Genomic DNA, 21,692 nt, shown 5'->3' on the forward strand with positions numbered 1-21,692 from the left:
CCAATGTTATAACCCACAGTATAGAAGGCCACCATTGGAGATACTTCCAAGGCAAAGAAAGTAACAACTTGATTAGATCCCTCATCCCCTATATTTAGAAGATGATCCCGATGAACAATCGTCGAATACACATGAGATGCAGGGAAACTTGTATTCTACTTTCTTTGAAGAAGAACATGAAAATATGGCTCACCAGGAGACCAGTCATGATAGAGAAGCAGTAGAAAATGAGGAGGACATAGATTACTATTGTAAACAGTTTGTGGATTTCATGCAAGCACAGCTACACCGAAAGTATGATCTAAGATCTTCAAGAAAGAGGTCGACAGAACCGGAACAACAACAAGAGGGAACTGCTCCCCAAGATATTCCCCCAGTGCCAGATAAAGGGAAAGGTAAGTCGAATCCTGACTCATCCAAGGTAAAAGTCTCCTCAAATAAGGAAAGCAATAATTCTGAGGAACACTTAGAAAATAAGGCACCTATTCTGCTAAAAATTGTCGGTGATAAGGAAGGAGAAGTAGAGCCAGGAGGTATAGAAAAAGGCCAACCTATATTCAATCTTCAGAAGGAGCTCAAAAAGGTAAAGATTCATGTTCCTTTGATTGAACTTCTAAAGCAGCCTACTTATAAAGCTCAAGTCTCTCAGTCCATGCTTCCATCCACCTAAGCACTGGCCCATGATTGTTTAAACCTTCAAGAAGAAAGGCCAATGGTTGTTTTGGGCCTCATGTTATAGAACTTGATCCTTCCACTGCACCCTTCTATGTGACCCTGGTAATCCACAACTTCTTATTGCACAATTGCATGTTGGACTCCAAGAGCCTCACACAACCTCATGCCCTTAGTCGTGATGGAACAACATGTCTTGCAGATCACCAGGCCCTACAAGGACCTATACTCCTTTGACTCTGAGAGGGTCAAATGCTTGGGAATGATAAAGGATCTGGTGGTAAACCTGGCTCAAATCACTGTGAAGAGTATGGTAATGGACATAGTAGTGGCAGATATTCCCCCTTGGTTCGGCATGCTCCTATCTAGGTCTTAGGGTTCCAAGGTGGGGGGCTTTATCAAGTTAGATCTAACTTACGCCACTATTCCCACTTTTGGGGGCGAAGAAAGGAGGTTGTACAGAGAATCCATATTTGTGAAAATTGTGACCCCAGTTGAAGGTTCTAAAAATTATCCAGTGTACGGAAAAGAAAGCAACCACTCTTGCTTGTTCCTAGAGGAAGATGAGACCATCTTAGAAGAAACACCAATACATCTAACGATGCAGTTAGAACACCAACACACAGATGAAAACAAAGTGTGGAAATTATACTTTGACGGAGCAAATTCCAAAGAGGGAAATGGTGCAGGAGTTTTGTTGGTATCTCCTGAGGGCAATCTGATACCCCTCTCATTCAAGCTGGAGTTTGAAGCTATCAACAACGTGGCAAAGTATGAAGCATTGCTCCTTGGGAAACAAACAGCAAAGAATATGAATATTGAATGCTTAACGGTGCATGGAGACTCCGAGTTGATTGTCAAATAGGTACATAATCAGTGCCAACCCAAACACCCCAGATTAAGGACTTACCAAAATGAAGTATGGGATTTGATTGATAAATTCTTCCTGACCTTTAATATCTAATTTATCCCCAGAGGAGGAAACAGAATGGTTGATTCCCTTCTTGTAGCAGCAAGCAGTTTCAAGCCCCCTCAAAATCCACTCCTCAAGTATGAGGTGGAGGTCAAATACAAACCCTCTATACCTGATAATGTCAAGCATTGGCAGGTATTCGAGGACGATGAGCAGGTCAAATGATTTATAGCAGTTGTTGGGGAGTTCGCTAACTCAACCATCGATCAAGAAGAGGAAGAAGAGGTAGATCAAGAAACCACTCTGTGGGAAGACAAAGTGGTTGGATGCAAAATTCTACAACTGAAAGAAAATGCCATTCCTCGCAGACTAGTCCCACTAGAAAGATTATTTAATAAGGATGATGTAGCCTCCAAACCAATGGCTCCGGAGATGGACGAACAAGTAGAAGATTGCAATATCGGCTCAAAGGATGAACCCCAGATGGTCAGAATATCAAAAGGAATCCCCTTGCAATATAAACAAAGGTATTTAAATCTCTTCAAAATATACAAGGGTGTTTTTGCTTGGTCTTATGAGGATTTAAAAGCATTTGATACTAACATCATACAGCATAAAATTCCTTTAAAGAGTGGAATAAAACCATGCAAGCAGAAGCTCAGGCAGATTAATCCACTCTTACTCCCCTCCATTGAAAAAGAAGTGAGGAAGCTTCTGCAAGCAAATATCACAGTGCCTTTGAGGTACTCGGAGTGGGTGGCCAACTTGGTCCCGATCCAGAAAAAGAATGGAGAAATAAGGCTATGTGTAGGTTTTCGGAATCTAAACAGGCGTCGTTGAAAGACAACTACCCGCTGCCTAAAATGGATTATATATTGCAAAAGGTGGTTGGCTCAGTCAGAATGTCCATGATGGATGGGTTCTCTAGTTAAAACCAAGTGGCAGTCCACCATGATGATCAGAAGAAGACTGCTTTCACCACCCTGTGGGGAACATTCATGTATGCTCGCATGCCTTTCGGTCTTATTAATGTAGGGGCCACGTTTCCGAGAGCTATGGATATAGCCTTACTAGGGGAGCAAGATAAGTTCGTGGTGGTTTATTTGGACGATATCACAATCTTCTCTAAGACCAATGAAGAGCACATCCTCCACTTGAAGATCACCTTCGAGAAATGCAAGAGGTATGGTCTTTGTTTGAATCCCAAAAAATCTCAGTTCGCCCTAAGTGAGGGGCAGCTACTAGGACACATAGTACCGCATGAAGGAGTGAAGATCGATCCTAAACGAGTCAAAGCCAACGGTCATATTCCTCTACCCAAAAATAAGAAAGCAGTCCAAACCTTTTCTGGGAGAATCAATTTCTTGAGGAGGTTCATACCCAACTATGCAGAAATAGTCAAGGGTATTACAGATATGCTTAAAAAGGAAAATGAAGTCAGGTGGAGCCTTGCCCCCGAGATTTTTTCACTAGAATTAAAGAAGCTTTGGCTAAAGCCTCGCACTAGTCAGCCCTGACTACTCAGCGCCTTTCTATATCTTTTCTTTTTCTTTTCTGCATACTATTGCTGCAGTTCTGCTACAGAAGAATAAAGATGGTTATGAACAACCCATCACCTTCTTCAGCCAAGTCCTGAGGGATGTTGAGCTGAAATATAACATCTTGGAGAAACAAGCCTATGCACTAGTCAAGGCTTTGAAGGCATTTCGTATGTATGTGCTACAATTGGAAATCACAGCATTTGTCCCAATGACAACGGTCAAGGACATCCTAGTGCAAGGAGACAATGAAGGAAAAAGGGGTAGGTGGATAGCAAAGATACAAGAATATGAGTTAGACATAAAGCCTACTAAGCTCATAAAAGGCCAGGGGTTGGCCAAGGTTTTATCAGAATCTAATTGCCAAGCTTTAGGGATAAACTTGATAACAGAGGAAGGTAGACCAGAGGTATAGCAAAACGAGATTAAAACATCAGAGCAAAAAATCTATGCTAAATATGAGGGATCACCCTGATATAAGAATAACATCAATTATCTCTTATTCCTAAGGTGCCCACTAGGGCTAGATAAATCCAAATACAAAACTCTAAGATTGTAAGCTCAAAAGTATATCATATCCAATGGTCAACTCTACTAGAAGGACCCAGTGGGAGTTTTGTTGTTATGTTTGGTAGAAAGCTAAACTCATAAAGTGATTGAGGAATTTCATGGAGGAGTTTGTGGAGGTCATTACAACTAGAAGACCACAGCTCACAAAATCCTCAAGGCAGGATTCTACTGGCCTACACTGTTTGAAAATGTTCATTCCCAAGTCAGGTCATGCCAGAAGTGCCAAGTGTTTGCTGAGAGAAAAAAGCTTTCTCCTCTCCCCCTGATTCCAGTGCATGTGGAAGAAAATTTGAGACAATGGGGACTAGACTTCATAAGAGAAATAAACCCATCGTCCAATGGCCAACAGAAGTGAATATTAACAGCCACGGATTATTTCACCAAGTGGGTAGTGGCCATCCTAGCTAGAAACGTTACAGACTCAGTGATAATCAAGTTTATGGAGGAGAACATATTACCTCGCTTTGGTTGTCCTATCAAAATTATCACTAACAATGCTCAAGTCTTCAAATCTACAAAATTCACCAACTTCTGCCAGAAATTCAATATCATCGTCAGGCCTTCCACTACCTACTATCCTCAAGGTAATTGATTGGCCGAGTCCTCAAACAAAACTGTGGTGAGAGTGTTGAAAAAGACCATCACCGAGAATCAGAGGAACTGGGACTCCCAACTGAAGTTTGCCCTCGGGGCTAACGGAGTATCCCCTAAATGATCCACTGGAAAATCACCTTTCAAGCTAGTGTATGGTAAGGTTGCAGTCTTCCCAATCCAATTAGCAATGCCAGTGGCGAAGTTACTACAAGAAGCTGAGGAAAAGCCTTGACACGAAGGATAAACCAGCTGGTCAAACTTCATGAAAACAGAGAACAGGTAGGGGTCAAATTGTCAAATTACCAACAGAAGATGAAATCCCTGTTTGACAAGAAGGCCAAGGATCGACCTCTTCAACCAGGAGATTTAGTTCTCCGATGGGACGCGATGGGAAGAAAAAGGAAAACACGGAAAGTTCAATCCACTATGGTTTGGCCCTTTCAAGATTATAGAAGAGAGAGGAAATAACACGTACTTGCTCGAAAATCTGGATGGTGAATCGTTGGAACTGCCAGTAAATGGTCAGTTCCTCAAACTCTATTTCCAAAACTAGAGGTACATGTCTTGCACTCATTGTAAATACCGGTGTGTGTATTGTAATTATTATATGAAATTTCCAGTTTCTGTTGAAAATTCCACTTTCACAAAATTATCGTTTGTTTAGAAAAGACTCCATGCCCAAAGGAGAAGTTCACAATTTGCAGGTTCTCAGCACCTTGCTAGCAAGGCACTGTCCCCAAGTGGAGCCAATGTTGTCACCTTCTGAAAATAGAGTTCTAGTTGTACAAAGAGTACCAAAGAACAAAGAAGTTTGCAGCCATCCTCCAAGCCACAGAAGCTCTCGTAGCAAAATCGGACCCTCTCCACTGGATAGTGCTCGGAATAAGCTTTCCAACGGTAGGTGGAAGTTGAAAAATGGGCTCCTAGATCAAAAGTTACGGTAGATTGAAGGGACCCTTTGAAAACCAGAAAACAAAGAGAAAATGACTAAGGGTCGAGCTCATCGCAAATCGCAATCGGGGCTTTTCTGAAGCGACAGTAGAGGAAGACAACGAAATCTGCGATCGTCCGATTGCTAATATCGCAAATCGGCTATCGGCGGGTCCAAGGCACAGCATATCGACAATTGCACAAATGAAAGCCCTCCTCCGCCGAAGTCCCTTCCAACTTGCGATTGCGATATGCCATGTCTCAATTCGAAATGCGATATTTTATGTATCCTGCTTTCTTGAAGTTTCGAGTCTAGACAATTGGCAGGCTCTATGAAATATGGCAGGAAGGCCCTCTCCTATACTCTAATTGTGATATCCCATGTGGGCCCAATCCCGCATATCGGCAATCGCAAGTGTCAAGGGGAGATACCAAAGGCAAGCATTATAAACCACCAATACGCGGGATTCTATGCAACAAAGGAAAAAGACCCCAAAAGGTGAATCCAAAGGCCCTAGCACCCGAGGACTAAGCACTTGGTCATAGCCCCCAGTCACATGAAGCAAAAGGGGCTAAAGTGGATCGGAATGCCTCGTCTTGTAAATATTGTTTAATGAAAAACCCCAATGTGATAACTCCACGACTAGGCAGTGCAGATTTTTAAAGGCGTGGTGGGTCGGCAATTGTGGCATTTAAGAAAGGAGATGGAGCATTCAAACTCGGCATGGGTTGGCCCAGAAAGGCCCCCTTGTGACACGAAACTGGGGTCGACGAATACAGAGTAAATGAAGACATGGAAGGTCAAGAGGACTTGATGATCTAGCATGGTGCTCCACGCAGAGGGAAGACAAAGTACTACCCAGGTGACCTCTACTTTTGTACTGTGGCATTAAACTGATAAATGACCACTCCCAGTTTTCAAGAACGAACGATCCAAGCAGTAAAGGTAGAAGCGATGGGAACCCCCGGAGTGACACAGGTGACCAGACCATGGGCAAGCAACAACCTGAAGCAAAGGCGATCATAGGGATGGGCAGGGAGATATTTTGTTGGCGTGTTTCATCCGATCAATTGACTTGTTTTGTTTTCCTGTGATGTGTCACCATTTATTGAAGCAATTAATGTTTGTAGTCGATTCTAAGCCACAAAGCCATCCCTGACTAAGACAGCTAGTCAATCTGACAGCTAAGACTCGGTTGAAGATATTTTGTTGTAATCAATGATTCAACGCTCCCCTCTCCAGATAAATAGGGGGAGCAACACTTTACAAAGGTTCAAAAATCCTAAAGAAAAAGCTACATGTTATTTTCAGATGGTAGGACTTCATAATATAAATCTTTCAGAATATCAAGGAAATAGTGGTGCTTCCCCCTTCGAGTACTACAGTATGTTATCCCTCAGTTAAATTCCATTATGTTCATTTTTTCCTCTCTGAATTCATGTAATCGTAGCTACTAGAAATATTTCATACTTTCTTACAGATTCATTTGGATTGACTTGTTAATGCACGTGCCTATATGGGTTGCTGAGAATATATCTTTAAAATTGTGCTCCATGAATCATAGCACCCAGTCTCTCTTTTGTCCACTATATCTACCTGTAACTCAGATAAGTGTAGAAATTCTTGATGTGTCAAGCTCTATGTGTTAAGTGTAGAATTCTTGATGCTTTAAGCTCTATGTGATGAGTTACTCCTCCTTATCCTCTCTCATTGCTCTGTCAAAGCTTATTAAACTGTAAGTCCTTGAACTACTCGGTCTTCACTATTTTATGCATATATTTCTGTGAGTTGTATATGTGAAGAAGTACCAGAAATAGATGGCTTATGCCTTATATGTGTGTGTGTGTGTATGTGTGTGATGTCTCCAGTTTCCTAAGAATCATATGAGACACACAACATCTAGATGTGCCCAGGCACTGGTCTTGTGAGCAATTTGAGGCTGTCTCTAGGAGCGACAACAGCGACTACAAAAAAAAGGAGATAATGGAGTTATCCTCAATACTTACCTACTCCCCCTTATGTTGATCACTATAATCGAAGAGGAGGTGTTGATGCTTCACTACATGTGTAGAAGCCTTAAAATCTACTATCCATTCTTGAGTGGAGGTGGTCAACCATAAAGCAATGTGCATAGCCAAGCATGTGGGCTCACCAGCCTTGTCTTCAAAGAGATAAATCATTTCTAGCTATTTGTTGGGCAATAACATCAATATTTTGAAATCAAAAGCACTAGTATTTGAATAGATGTCCCTCTATATGGCAATATGAGCATGTTGGTCTCTTCTTTTTGGAAAGCCTAGAAGTGTTCCCTATAGATGCATGCATAAATGAGGCAGGGATAACCTTAGTGTGTTCATGGTCCCAAGCAGATAATTCACCCAAGTTTCTGAAGGTGAGTTGATGTTGGATAAGATTAGCACATACATCTTCCAAAGTAAGAGAAGCCAGATTTGGAAGGAGAATAGGAATGTTATAAAACAAGATACAAATATTTTTGAATGCAAGAGAGAGGTTATTGAGACAATATTGATATATTCAAGATCTGCTTTACCTATACCACCACTTGTGAGAATATATTCTTTTGAAGTCGTGAACCTGGAAATGTATTCGTCGACAGTAGTGAAATCAACGATTTTGAGGTTGGGGGGCTCTTTCTCAAGTTTCTTTATTTGAGTGGTGTTCACTAAACAAAATAGGCTGTGGAAAGCATCTCAGCCCTGCTTTGCACTATTGTTTTTGTGTGATGGACAAGATCAGGTTCCATGTACCAAGTGATCAATCTAAGAGCTTCATCCTTCTTTAAACATACAAGATCATCATTGTCATCAGTTGTAGGGAAGTGGTTTCTCCATACACATCCATACCTATTTATTATGGAATATAGCCACTAGCTGAAGCCCATGCATAATAGTTAACCCAATTAAGTGAAAAAAAAAGTCATTTTCCATCAGCAAATGTCACAATACCAGTGCAGATCAGAGGCAGTTGTTGCTTAATTGAAAGGACAAAGAGTGTGCTACTCTTGAGGGATCAAATCATAGCAAAGTTCCTTAAATTTGCCAAAAACCCAAGAAAATCTGGCAGGTAGGGGTGTGTTGGTGAAGATGAGAGTGAAAAACCCTAAAAAAACTGGTTGTTGTCCAAAAGAGAGTGCTAAAAAACCTTAATTTCAGATTTGTACAACCCTTGAAATAAAGTTGAAACCCTAATTTCAGATCTGAAAAAATTTCAAGGTTGCTGGATAAAGCAAGGAAAACCCACACTAGCTTTGGTATTATGTTAAAAATCATAAGGTAGAGGATCTACAGCGAATTCCCTAAAAAACCATAATCCAATAAACAAGCTAAAAATAGCAATGCCAAAAAAAACTTCAAGAGAGCGCAACACAAATAGAGCAAATTGAAATAGGTGCCATTAGGCAAGGAATGATTAAACACACTTGAATGTGAAAATAGTACAAATCAGGGATGTGTATTTTTACCATTCCTACAAACGTTAAGGCACTAGCATCGAGGAGGGGCCTGGGCGAACCTTACTCCAATTACAATAAAGTGTAATAACAAATTACAATGTAACTACCCACTACTACCTACAGGTTGGTTCATTGAGAACCTCAACTGCCCACAAAGTAGGCTGCAATTTGGCCACAACTGAAGATTAATTCTCACAAACATTAAAGCAAAGGATATCAAGCATAACATTTAAACTACTGCAAGCTGCTTATTTAAACTAATGCAAGCTGGGAAATATTTCAGGAACACAAGAAATTGTTTAATAATCCTAAAAGTGCTTCCAGCTATAACATGCCATTTGAAAAGCTTATATGATATTGAACAACAAAAGTTTTCCTGCAATGTTATGGGTCGAGAATGATTTTTAATTTTAGTAAATATAAAGAATTGACAAACAGGGGAACAATAGTTAGATGTAGCCTAGAAAAGGTTCTAACCATGATAGCTCCAACCATTGCAAAAATGCCAAATCCAATGCCAATTGTGAACCAAAATTGTAGAAACCTGTCAAGAGTTCAAGCAATTCAAAGCTATTGATTTAAGAAAATATATCTGCACAAAACATTATTTATTAAACTAAAATTAAGGAGATAATATTTCTAAAATAAAATTGAAGAGCTACGCAAATGGGCAAAATTCTTAAATCCTAATATTGGTATACACTTGAGAGCTAACAAGTATATGATTTACAAAATATGCGAAGCACAACTCAATTTTGTAAAAGGTTACGCTCAAGACATACTTTGAGTGCCTTCTTCCCAAGGAGTGCAATCTGTCATTAAGAATGTTTGTCTTGAAATCACAATACCTACAAATCAAATAAAACATTAAGCAATATGTTAAATAACTCATTAATGGAGAAAAATAATTAAAATGTATGTAATGAAGCACCTAAACAAGACAGAAGTTACATATTTCCAAAATTAAGAATTTAAAGAAAGTTGTAATGACCAAATATCTTCTCTAAAACCAGTTCTACCCTAAATGTAAAAAATCAAAGTGATCCATAATATTTCTACCATGAAGTCGATTGGCTAGAAGTTGTTATGCTCCCCCACCCATGCTCAAATTCCACTTTCTGACATGCTTGCACTCTTCATGAGCCAATTGTCTGTTGACCTGGCCATGAGCCATAAATAATCCAGTTTACCATAGGTACAATCCTCAGAATGAAGGGAAGTACTAGATGAGTTTCCCCATGAAATGCATCACCAGAGAAGATATATATTGGTTACAAATTACAATATCTTATTTCAGGGAAATCTATCTCCACCAAGTCAGCCTTCCAAGATGATTATGCAAACTTCAGTAGTCTCTTCTTGTCAACCAGCTACAACACATAATTTTGGCCCCTAACTTCCAAAATTTCAGCCCTACAGCAGATCTGAAATTTCAGCCCTCCATCAACAACCCAGAAACTCGTGCATGTGGAAGAAGAGAGAGAAATTCGACTTTCTTTTGCTTGACAAGTGTCTCCTTCTTCGCTTGGGTTTTCTCCTTCCTTTTAGATATTTCTCTTTTTCTTCTCCAGTTACTGCAAATCGAACTTGCTTGTGTTATCTTGCAAATGAGGTTGAGTTGCTACCTTTATATAGTGGATTTTGGCTCCTAATTAGGCCGACTTGGTGGAGGAGGCCTCAATGACTCATTTTTCATTAAAATATTTTTTCTTTTTTGATAAACAAAGCCCTAGAAGGGCTTATTACATGATGAAAATGATTAGGATTCATGACACAAACTCTAGAAGCCTACAATGGAGGCTTTGACCAATTAACCATTGACCCAAGCATGAAACCCATGCTTTAATAAGTTAATTTCTTTTACAATAAAATTTATTTTTCTTTCTTTTGACAAATACATTACATTATGACTCAAATACAATTATGAAGACCGACACTAGTTACATTTTTCAACACTCCCTCTTAACTAGGGAGGTATTCATAATTACATATATATAGGTACATGGAAGATCTCAAAATGATGTGCTCTATGAAGAGTCACAGCACACGCAGTGCTACATATTAGATACTTGACCAAGGTATCTAATCGGGTGGGACTAAATTGTGGTCCAAGATTTAGCCACTCTAGATACCATCAAGCCATAGCTCTAACACCAACCCAGGGATCTAGGTGCATATCCAAGGTCGGATCTCCAAGACCTACGCCACCCTCCCTACTTCAAGATCTAGACATCATCACAGGTCGGCTAGATGTCCTCCCAAGCGTCTTGTCGCCCCAAGAAGCTTCATCTCTCCCTATAATCTAAATCAGATATGTCCATCAATTCCAGGATGCTTCAAAATGGTCAACCCTTTTATGGAGAGATCAAACTATACAAACACAATCCCAATTAGCAACAAACTTTCAAATATATATACAAGTTAATATAAACCTTTGGGATCTTCAAATATACTGATGTTGCTTAGGTCATCATCATATTATCCAAACACGTTTTTGTCGGAAGCTTTCTCCTTTCACTTTTTCAGCGACACCCAACTCAACCTCAGCACTTCTTCCAAAAATACCCAAGTCTTGTTCACAACATTATCAATCACGAATAACCATCAATAGTGCTTCAACTATTCTCCAATCTCAAGCATCCTCATGGCCTTTTCATCAAGTCATTCACTTCTCTTCAAGCTCCCTCTCAACTAGAGAGATATACATTTTCCTTTATCCAAGTAACTAGGGGACAAGTCCATCAACTATCTTATTCTTCCTATCACACAAGCTCTTTCTTTTGCATCAACAATTCATCGGAGACTTCATCATTCCTTAAAAAGCTCATCTATGGAACTTTAATGCTCCCTCTTTCCATCATACTCAACATCATCCTCAAATTATCAACAAATATGAGGTAAGCATCTTCATCAAATTGAAGACTATGTACTTGCAAGCCCTCAACAAGTACAACCAAGCACAAGCATACAAAAAAATGAATTTAACTATATTAAAATCATGTCATTACAAAGGAAGCATCAAACAAACAAGCTTTAGACATCAAATACCTTAACCTAGTTAGGTTCATAGTCAACAAGGGTACATCTTTTACATACTAGATTTCAAATTTTCAACAATTTGTTAGGGTTTTGTTACAAACCTTAGATTCCATCAATGAGACTTCTAAATTCTTAAATATCAAGAACTAAATCAAGTCAGCAATCATTACATCTAGGGATTCAATATTATGCCCTAGAATTTTATGTCACTCTACTAGGGTCTTGTCACAAACCCTAGATTTCATTAATAAAACTAAATCATGAATATCAATAATCAAGATAGCATACTAGCATTGCATATCTAGGGTTGTTGAGAAATCTATAGGGCAGTGGTTAGGATGATTTTTCTTTCTATGATAACTGCTTGTGATATCTTTTAACTTTTTCTTACTTATTAACTTTTTCTCTTATTATTATGTTCGTTTATCATCAAACAGCTACCAAGAACAAGAAGAACAATAGTACACAAGATATAGGTTGCAAGCCAGGGCCAAAACCTCTCCACTTGAGAGGAAAACCCATAAATCTCCTCTTCTTATAGATTCTTCAATTGACGTATTCCAAGACCTCCAGACCAAGACCCATACCCTTCTAAGACCAAGTCCGACCTCTCTGGATGATGTGCTTCCTTTATCCAAGTCAAACCCAGTCAAATCTCTTCTAGCAGCACAACTTCGACCAGCAGCTTCAGAATTTCGGCCTCTACTGCAGATCTAAATTTTTGGCCCCCAGCTATTGCTACTGCGTCCACACGTGTGAGGGCATTTTAGCCTTCCAAGGCCTCCTGGCAACTTTGTTTGCTTTACTTCCTTGCTTAGGGCTAGAAGGTGACTTAGTAGGCTCTTCTTCCAACAACTTCGATCCTCTTTCAGCAAATAGAGAACTTTGACCTTGAAGCAACAAACCCTAGCCTTCCTTCTTTGCACATGTGAGATAGAATTAGCCCAGAAACTTCTTTCTTCATCCTCTTCCTTCGCCAACCTTTTTCTGCTCCTCCTTTGCTTGAATGAGATATGAAGTGAATGTGTCTCTGGAGATCGAGTTCCCTCCTTTATATAGGCTTCCTACGGTGGACGTGGCTCCACAAAATAGGTCGAATTATCAGTTGCCAAGCCAACTTGGTCCTGAAGGGTATTTTGACACTTAATTACAAAAATAATTTTCTTTACAAGTTACAATGTGCCCGAAGGGGTCTTCAACTTATGACAATGACTCTTTTGACTTCTTGACCTAGGACAAACCCTAGAAGCACTCAATGGGTGCTTGACCTCTAGAATAAAAGAACTTGAGCATGAAACCCATCCTCCAAAAATAACAATAATAATTTTTCTTTCATTTTACAATACAAGAATCAAAAGTACATTTCATATTTATGAAGATCGAGCCTAGTTACACATTCAACACTCCCTCTTAACTAGGGAGGTATTCATAAATGGTAGATGGACATTCTCAATCTGAAGAGATCTCATCAGAAGAGTCAGATTGGTAACCCATCTGTTTAGAATCATAACAACCAACATTGTCAAATACCAAGGCCTTGACTAGCAGCTCTATCTCTCCACAAGATCAGAGCGCAATGTTGGTGAGACCAATGATTTATAGACACCATCATCACTGTCTCCCAAGGCACATACCCCACCCGGGTGTTCACAGAGTATGTCCTTCTTGGACTATTCTTATCTTGGATAGCTAGTCCTCAAAGAATATCAGTCCTTGACTACTCTTATCTTAGATGCCCTACCTCATCCTCAAAGAGTATCGAATGCCAAATATTTACCCAATCCTCCATTTTGTCTTCCCAAGTGGAGACAAGAATGATGTGTCTATCTCTCCCTCTCAACTATGGAGGACATATCAACCAAACCGAGCTTGTGTCTCAAATATATAGGCTTCTTATTAGGAAGAGATTTTGCCAATATGTCAGCTACCTGCTCCTCAGTGGAGATATATTATAGCTACAACACACCATCTTGTACTAGCTTCTAAATAGAGTGATACTTGTTGTTTATATGCTTTGTCTTTCCATGAAACACTGGGTCTTCAGACAATCTTATATAACTGGTGTTATCACAATGTATCACTGTAGGGTCCATTGATCCTTCAAATAAATCAATCAGCAACTTCTTCAACCAGGCCACTTCTCTACTTATGATCTGGATTGGATCATTATATTGTTTTTCATCCATCCCGATGCATTTAGAGTGGAAAAATTGGAGGAATCGACTCATGGGATCGTTTTTACCAGCGGGACCCAGTTTGGCAAAACGGGGTCTGAAACCTTTCAGGAGCGTTTTGAGGCATCAAACGACGTTTTTTGGGGGTAAAACTTTGTCGCTTTGGCGCAACTCCATACCATGTTGTTCTACACACAGATCTTTCCAATGGCGCAAGAAGTGCATCAATCAGAGTCCGCATGCAAAAGTTATGTCACTCAAAAGTTGACCTTCTTGTTTTCATACATATAGTTTGAGAGGATGCCGCGTCAGCCCCCATTATTCATGGAAAAGGGACCAGCCATGTGTTTGTGATGTAAAAGACTCTAGAAGAGTTTATATTGTAACTCTAGTTAAGAGTTGTTGTAGTCAAAATTAACCACTAGTAGGCTATCGAGTTGTGTTATAACCAGGCCACTAGAAGGAAGAGGCATTCCATTCTTTCGAGAGCATTTGCTTCCATAGTTGAACATATATAGACATGAGAGATAGGAGGTAGAGCACAAAGGGAGGATCTGTGCATTGTCGCAGCCCACGAGCCATAGGCATTACTTCATTGTACTTGCAGCCTTATTTTCCAAATAGAGAAAGAGAGCAAAGCGGCCTCACCTTCCAACTAGGTTTTCTCCCAAAAGGGTTTCCTAGAGCATATTTTGTGTCTTATGTGTGTGTGTGTGAGCTTATTTTTGTCATTCTCTACTTTTCTGCATAATTTCCATTCGCATGCATGCACTAATTACAATTAATCCTACAGATCTTAAAGTTTAGTAAAAACTGTAATAGTGTAGGAAATTATGCATTTTAATATTTTATTATCAAATCTATTGTGACAAACTGTCCAGTGGAATATCCTCGGTAGTTTACGAATCAACTTACTTCACAGGTTGCAATATATTCAGCCTCAGCGCTACTTAAAGCAATTGATTCTTGCTTTCTACTCATCCATGAGATCATGGAGGATCCCAAACTTAAACATCCTCTTGTAATGCTCCTTCCATCCTGCTCACTGCCTCCCTAGTCGGAATTTGTATATACAATCAAGTGGACATCATTCCTCCTTTCATATTTTAGGCAGTAGTGGATTGTAACTTGCAGATATCTCAGAATGTGCTTGGCAGTTATCCAATGATCATGGTTCGGCTCAACTTGGAACTAACTAGGAAAATTTACTGCAAAACATATGTCTAGTTGAGTATTCACCAAGTACATCAATAAGCCAATCAATTGTCTATACCTGGTCGGATCCACTAGCCTTGATTCGGAACTCCTTAGTCTTTTTAAGTTTGTGATCATCGGCACTGTCATTAGTTTGCAATCCATCATGTCAAACCTCTTCAACATCTCAATCACATAATTCCCTTGACTTAGATAGATCTCATTAGGTCCCTGCCAGACTTCTAGTGCCAAATAGTAGTGCATCAGCCCAAGATCCTTCATATCGAATTTTGCTACTAGTTGCTTCTTGCATTCTTGGATTCGACCTTCCACACCTATCAAGAGAATATCATCCACATACAGAAGAATAATCACAGGCTCACCTTTTACAAACTTGATGTAGAGATTTGGATCAGCAGAACTATTTGTGAAGCCCAATCTTTGTAGGTATATACCATCCCCTTGGTGCTTGCTTAAGACCATATAATGCCTTCTTCAACCTGCAAACATAAGCCTCTTTATCTTTGACTTCAAATCCCAAGGGTTGCTCTATATAGACTTCTTCATCAATTGTGCCATTCAGGAATGTAGTCTTGACATCCATTTGATGTATATTCCATCCCATCAATGTTGCCAAAGAGACCAGTGAGCATATAGTTGTATACCTTGTTGTTGGAGCAAATGTCTCTTCATAATTGATGCCTTCTTGTTGAGAGAAGCCCCTAGCCACAAATCTTGCCTTATACTTGTCAATACTTCCATTTGTCACATGTTTAATCTTGTAAAGCCACTTGGAAGTTACCACATACTTGTCTTCAGGCCTAGGTACGATCTCCCATACCCCATTCTTCATTATCGATTCATATTCTTCATTCATGGCATCTTTCCATTCTTGATGATTGACAGCTTCTTCAAAAGTGTATGGCTCTACTTCTATTAACTTTGTCATATATGTTGCATACCCTAAATATCTTTTAAGCTTCTTACTTCCTCTAAATGTGCCTTTAGTTGCTCCATGACCCTTTGCATCTAATAGAGTAGATTTCAACCAATTAGGTCTCTTTCAAGTCTCGAGGATTACCACAGGTTGTGTAGGTTCACTAGGATCATAATCCTTTGATTCTTCTTTCGCCCTAGTAACTTCCTCTTCAAATATCGGAAGTTCTTCATCATCAGAGTCCATAGGGAGATCCTTTGATTTCTTGAATGCAATACTTTAGTCAAATATCTTTTTTTTTGTAAGCTACGGCATTTCTATTATCTACATCAAATTTAAAAGTACAAACTTAGGAACCTCAATCCGCCCAACTGGGAAACCGGATCTGTTGGCTCCTATTCATCAGACAGTCAATAAAGTTTTCATGCTGAAAAATGTCAAAAAACTTTACAGGACATTAAGCCCTATCTCGCCAGGTTTTTCCAAAAAAAAAAAAAAACAACTATTCTTTCCCAGTACTACTAACAGACCCAGTTTTACTACTGCTGCTATGGCATACAAACTAATATTCAAAAACCAGAGCAGTATCATTCTAAATTCAAAAAGAAGACAGTTAACAGGCCTCTCAATTCGCCGCATTTCCTCTTCCGGATTTGTTGTTGTCGTTGGTCTTCCCCAGCTCCTTCAGCATCTCTTGGATTTCCTTGAGTTGCTCGTTCTGTTGACGAAGCAGCCCTTCCACGTTCGCCACCTCCTTTTTCGCTGTCGTCGTTTCCTGTGCCATTTCCACCATCTCAGCCGCGACTTGCTCCATGGCCTTTGCCAAGAGGTGCTTCAGCACCCAGTAAGTGTGAAGAGCGCGGCGGTAAAGGGTTAATCTGCCTCGCGTGTTGCCTGGGTCCGGCAGCTGCGAGGTCCATTCATCCATCTCCGGGTCGGACGGTTCCTCTAATACTCTGTCCTCCATGACATCAATAATTTTCCTTATGTCTACATTTGTCTCCAAATTAATACTTTAGTCAAATATCACATCTCGACTGACTTCTATTTGGTGTCCTTCTTTTATGTGAATCCTATAGGGATTAGAAGAATTAATGTAGCAAACAAATTTTCCCTTCATGCCTGATGGATCCAACTTCTTTCTCTTGTCCTTTGGTATATGAATATAAACATGACAACCAAAAATTCAGAGATGATCCACGCTTGGTTTCTCCCCATTGAGATGAAGGTTGCAGTAGTATTTACTTCGATATTTACCGTAGAACACAGTAAATAACTTGTATGGATTAACAAGTAGGAGAAGTAACATTAGTTTGCTGCAGTAGGGATTCCTGTTGTGGAATTTTCACAAGAGTGAGGCCTTAGCTTTTTTGGAAAAAAACTCTTCCAGATGTAATCTCTTTAAGAATTAATAGAATCAGTTGACTTACAAAAAAGAACATTGAATTAAGAGATAATTAATGCCAACATACATAAACACCTTAGTATGTGAGAATAATGCTCACTTTATTTACAATTTGATCACAAGGTGGTTGATACCCAATAGTTATAACACTCAAGATTAACTATTTTATAATTGGCCATTACTAATAATGTTATCACTAACAGTAATATATTGATATTTATTTAGCCCTTATTTGGGTATGTGACAAGCCTAATAAAATGACATACTACCATCCAAAGTCAGTAGGTACAAAGGAAAGTGCACTTAATCCAAAGACAAATCAATGCACCAAGGAGGAAGTCGATAAGGGATCAGAAGTGAAATGATTCACCACCCCATAAAGAACAATTGTGAGCACCTAAAAAAGGCCCCAAGGTCTCATATTGAGTTTCATGATTCATCAATCTCAAAGTTTCAAGCTTTCAAAATTCAATATATAACATTTATCATAATTGATCACCAAAGTTGTACTTGTAAGTTAAGTGTAACCATTACAACAAAGAACATCTAACATGAAATGAAACAACTTTCACGAAGCATCATATTCATAAATCATTACCAATGAGTTATAATTGCCAACTTCAAACTTCAAACTTAAATTGTCATAATCATATATTGTTTACAAAAAATATCATAATAAATATGAAAGAGTCAACAGTTATTAAAAGTACTAAAAACTAGAAAATTCAAAAGACAAGTAAATCTATTATCTACAGCTTCCTCTTGCCCCCACGAGAAATGTCTAATTTCTAAGCAGGTCGTGGTGTTCTTCTAGGAGTCTCCTCCTGCACAGTCCCACAACCAGAACCAGAAGCCACGTGCCCTCCACGTGAGGATGTAGATGGAGGAGGCGAAAACAGCAAAGGAACAATACTTGGAACTCGAGCACTGGCACTGCTACTAGATGGTGGGGGTGGCATGGTTGTTGTTCTTTCATCTTCATCTCTCATAAGATCTTCTTCCAATTCTTCAAGATGTATAGTGCTATCCTCCAAATTATCATCCTCTGGGTGGTTGTCCCAAATTTTATAAGTTGGATCCTCATAAGCCCGATCACAGTAATGACTCAATAACCTCAAGTTGTAGTGCACATAAACCAAGCCTTTTGCTCTATTTTAATTGAGACTGTTTCTTCTCACAATATGTATGAAGTTGTAGGTGCTCCAACACCTGTCTACAAAAGAAGTATTTACAACCTGTGAGAACTTTTTTTGCCAATTTTGGCAAAAGTCCCATGCCCCCATATGCTTCCCACCATGTGAGAGCATCAAATCTGTCTCTATCTTCCATTGCATGCAAAGAACCAAACAAACCAATGCAACTGAAGTATCTACCTAATTCAAGAGGCACATTTCCACACTCCACCCTGTCAAGTACCAACTTGTCTAATGCTTCCAAAAATTTTGTATATACCTCTTCATCTATATGGGGTTTGACCCTAATCCCACCCCCAGGTGCAAGTTGGCCCAACCAAGATGGAGAGTAGTATTTTGGCATAAGGATATACGCCAAAGCATGTAGTGGAACATTAAGTTTATTCCTCCGTGAACACACACAATCATGAATCAGTGTATACAAGTTAGGATCATCTTTCTAAAGAATATCTTTTATTTGCCCCAACATGGTATCCATCTACTCATACACCTCCCTAATCATTGGTTTATCTGTATCTGCAAAATCAATCATGTCATAAATGGGCTTGGTGAATTCGAATACTTGCCTCACACATGCCCAAAACACACCATCAAGAGCGGAAACACACCATCAAGAGCGGTCTCCTCCACCTGTTCAAAACCTTGCTTGTCACCTGCATTTGGAGCCATGTCCTTTAATACTTGCCAGTGTGGACTTGATACCATGCTAGCCAATGACTCTCTTACCTTCAAAAGGCGACTAAAGGTGAGGTAATAGCTAGCAAATCTAGTCTTCGCAATCTTCAACAGCTCGAATCTTGAGTGACTGCAAAAAATCCCATGGGTATTGCTATGATTTGTAATAAATTTTATCATTTGTTTGCCTCTCTTGTATAAATCACTAATCCATTTGTATTGTTGCTTTGTGTTCTTAATAATATCATGCAGCGAAAGGTTCATTTTCTGAACCAAACACCCAGATCAAAATATGTTGGGGGATTTATCCTCAATAATTGCTCTCACTGCCTTACAATTAGCAGCATTATCAGAGATGATTTGGATGACATTGTATGGCCCAATACATTCAATTGTTTCAAGTAATGGTTCTGCAATGTTGATGGCAGTCTTGAACTTATCTAAATAATCATATGTTGAAAGAAAGATGGCACCACTAATAGACACGACAAGAACACTTATCAATGGCTTGCCTTTTACATGGTTCTGCAATGTTGATGGCGGTCTTGAACTTATCTGAATAATCATATGTTAAAAGAAAGATGGCACCACTAACAGACACGGCAAGAACACTTATCAATGGCTTGCCTTTTACATTATTCCATCCATCAGATACAATGGAAACCCCATGCTCAGTCCAAGAATTTGTCATTCTACCCAAAGTATGTGATATTTTTGCCTTTTCATGATCAAGTCCAACTGCTCTAGCCTTGTCATACCCGGGGCTCTTGTATCCTTTAGGGGCATCATTTATGGCAGAAACCATTTCATGCCAATAAGGTGATCGAAGAACATTGAATGGTATCCCACATGCATAGAGAAACCAATAAACGTTTGAATCCACATCATTCCTACACCCTTCATCAAGGAAATCTGATATGGTTCAAAGCCTTAAAGAGATGTTTGGTGACCCTGTGCCTCCATATCCACTGCCATGGGAGGATGCTGAAGGAGTTCTTCATGCATGTTGATGTGATTGTGAGCTATGTTCAAAGAAACCTTTTGATTTGTTAGATTTGTATTAGGCTTCATCCTCTTCCCTTATGTATTCGGCTCTATCTGCTACTGACACACTTGCACAAGTTTTGATTCCTATTTGTTTATCTCTATCCCATGGCCTTTTTGTTGAATTGGGGTAGCATTGGATGTGCTCTAAGCCTCAAATTTTGCAGGGAGGCTTGGGCACATGGATTTTAAAGAACCGAGAAACCATTTTGGGAAATTCCACCCAGAGACGATTATATTAAAATAATTAAAAATTTTAATGGGGTTCCTAAGTCTAAACTTAGGAAAATTAAAATATTAATGGGTATTAATCTAATTGTGGGTGAATCTTCTAGATAAAGACGGACATCAAGTCAAAACGATCTGAGCCTTTAATTAGGAGTTAATCTAGGCCTTTGGTTATCCAACCAGAAGATATAAGAAGGGGCTTGAGGGTCATTTGGAAAACACACCAGGCAGATACTTCGTTGCCCGAGTAAAATCGATTTTCTCACTGGTCGAAGTTCGGCAAAAGAAAACTGATTCAGAGGGAGAGTCGCAGGTGGAGGAGAGACAAAGAGGGTCCAGCATCAGTCAGAGAGAGTGCAACTGAAGTATTTGCCTAATTCAAAACACGCATTAGCACACTCCACCCTGTCAGGCACCAACTTGTCTAATGCTTCCAAATATCCTGTAGATACCTCTTCATCTGTATGGGGTTTGACCCTAATCCCACACCCAGGTGCAGGTTAGCCCAACCAAGATGGAGAGTAGTATTTTTGCATAAGGATATACGCCAAAGCATGTAGTGGAACATTAAGTTTATTCCACCGTGTACACACAAAATCATGAATCAATGTCTACAAGTTAGGATCATCTTTCTAAAGAATATCTTTTCTTTGCCCCAACATAGTATCCATTTGCTCATATACCTCCCCAATCATTGGTTTATCTGTATCTGCAAAACGAATCATGTGATAAAGGGGCTTGGTGAATTCGAATACTTGCCTCACACATGCCCAAAACACACCATCAAGAGCGGTCTCCTCCACCTGTTCAAAACCTTGCTTGTCAGCTGCATTTGTAGCCCTGTCCTTTAATACCTGCCAGTGTGGACTTGATACCATGCTAGCCAATGACTCTCTTACCTTCAAAAGGCGCCTAAAGGTGAGGTAATAGCTACCAAATCTAGTCTTCGCAATCTTCAACAGCTCCAATCTTGAGTAGTCGCAGAAAATCCCATGGGTATTGCTATGATTTGTAATAAATTTTATCATTTGTTTGTCTCTCGTGTACAAATCACCAATCCATTTGTATTATTGGTTTTTGTTCTTAATAATATCATGCAACAAAAGGTTCATT

General features: G+C 39.5%; 1 protein-coding gene across 7 annotated transcripts in view; it reads right to left on the bottom strand.

The window, feature by feature from the left end:
- The window catches only part of LOC149205187 (Peptidase M50 family protein), a 118,992-nt gene that overhangs the window by 65,115 nt on the left and 32,185 nt on the right, over positions 1–21,692 (bottom strand). For 6 of the 7 annotated variants that reach the window (XM_089394939.1, XM_089394943.1, XM_089394942.1 and 3 more), the window contains exons 2-3: positions 9,473–9,538; positions 9,168–9,234 (exon numbers count right to left, since the gene is read on the bottom strand). In XM_089394939.1, coding sequence (XP_089251065.1) covers positions 9,168–9,234; positions 9,473–9,538 — 133 coding nt within the window. The remainder of the gene's footprint in view (positions 1–9,167; positions 9,235–9,472; positions 9,539–21,692) is intronic. The other variant, XM_089394944.1, reaches the window with a different exon arrangement.

This window comes from Pinus tabuliformis, chromosome 1_2 (genome assembly GCF_031772625.1).
Source record: "Pinus tabuliformis cultivar Carrire ecotype Pingquan chromosome 1_2, CPIR1, whole genome shotgun sequence".
Taxonomy (NCBI): domain Eukaryota; kingdom Viridiplantae; phylum Streptophyta; class Pinopsida; order Pinales; family Pinaceae; genus Pinus; species Pinus tabuliformis.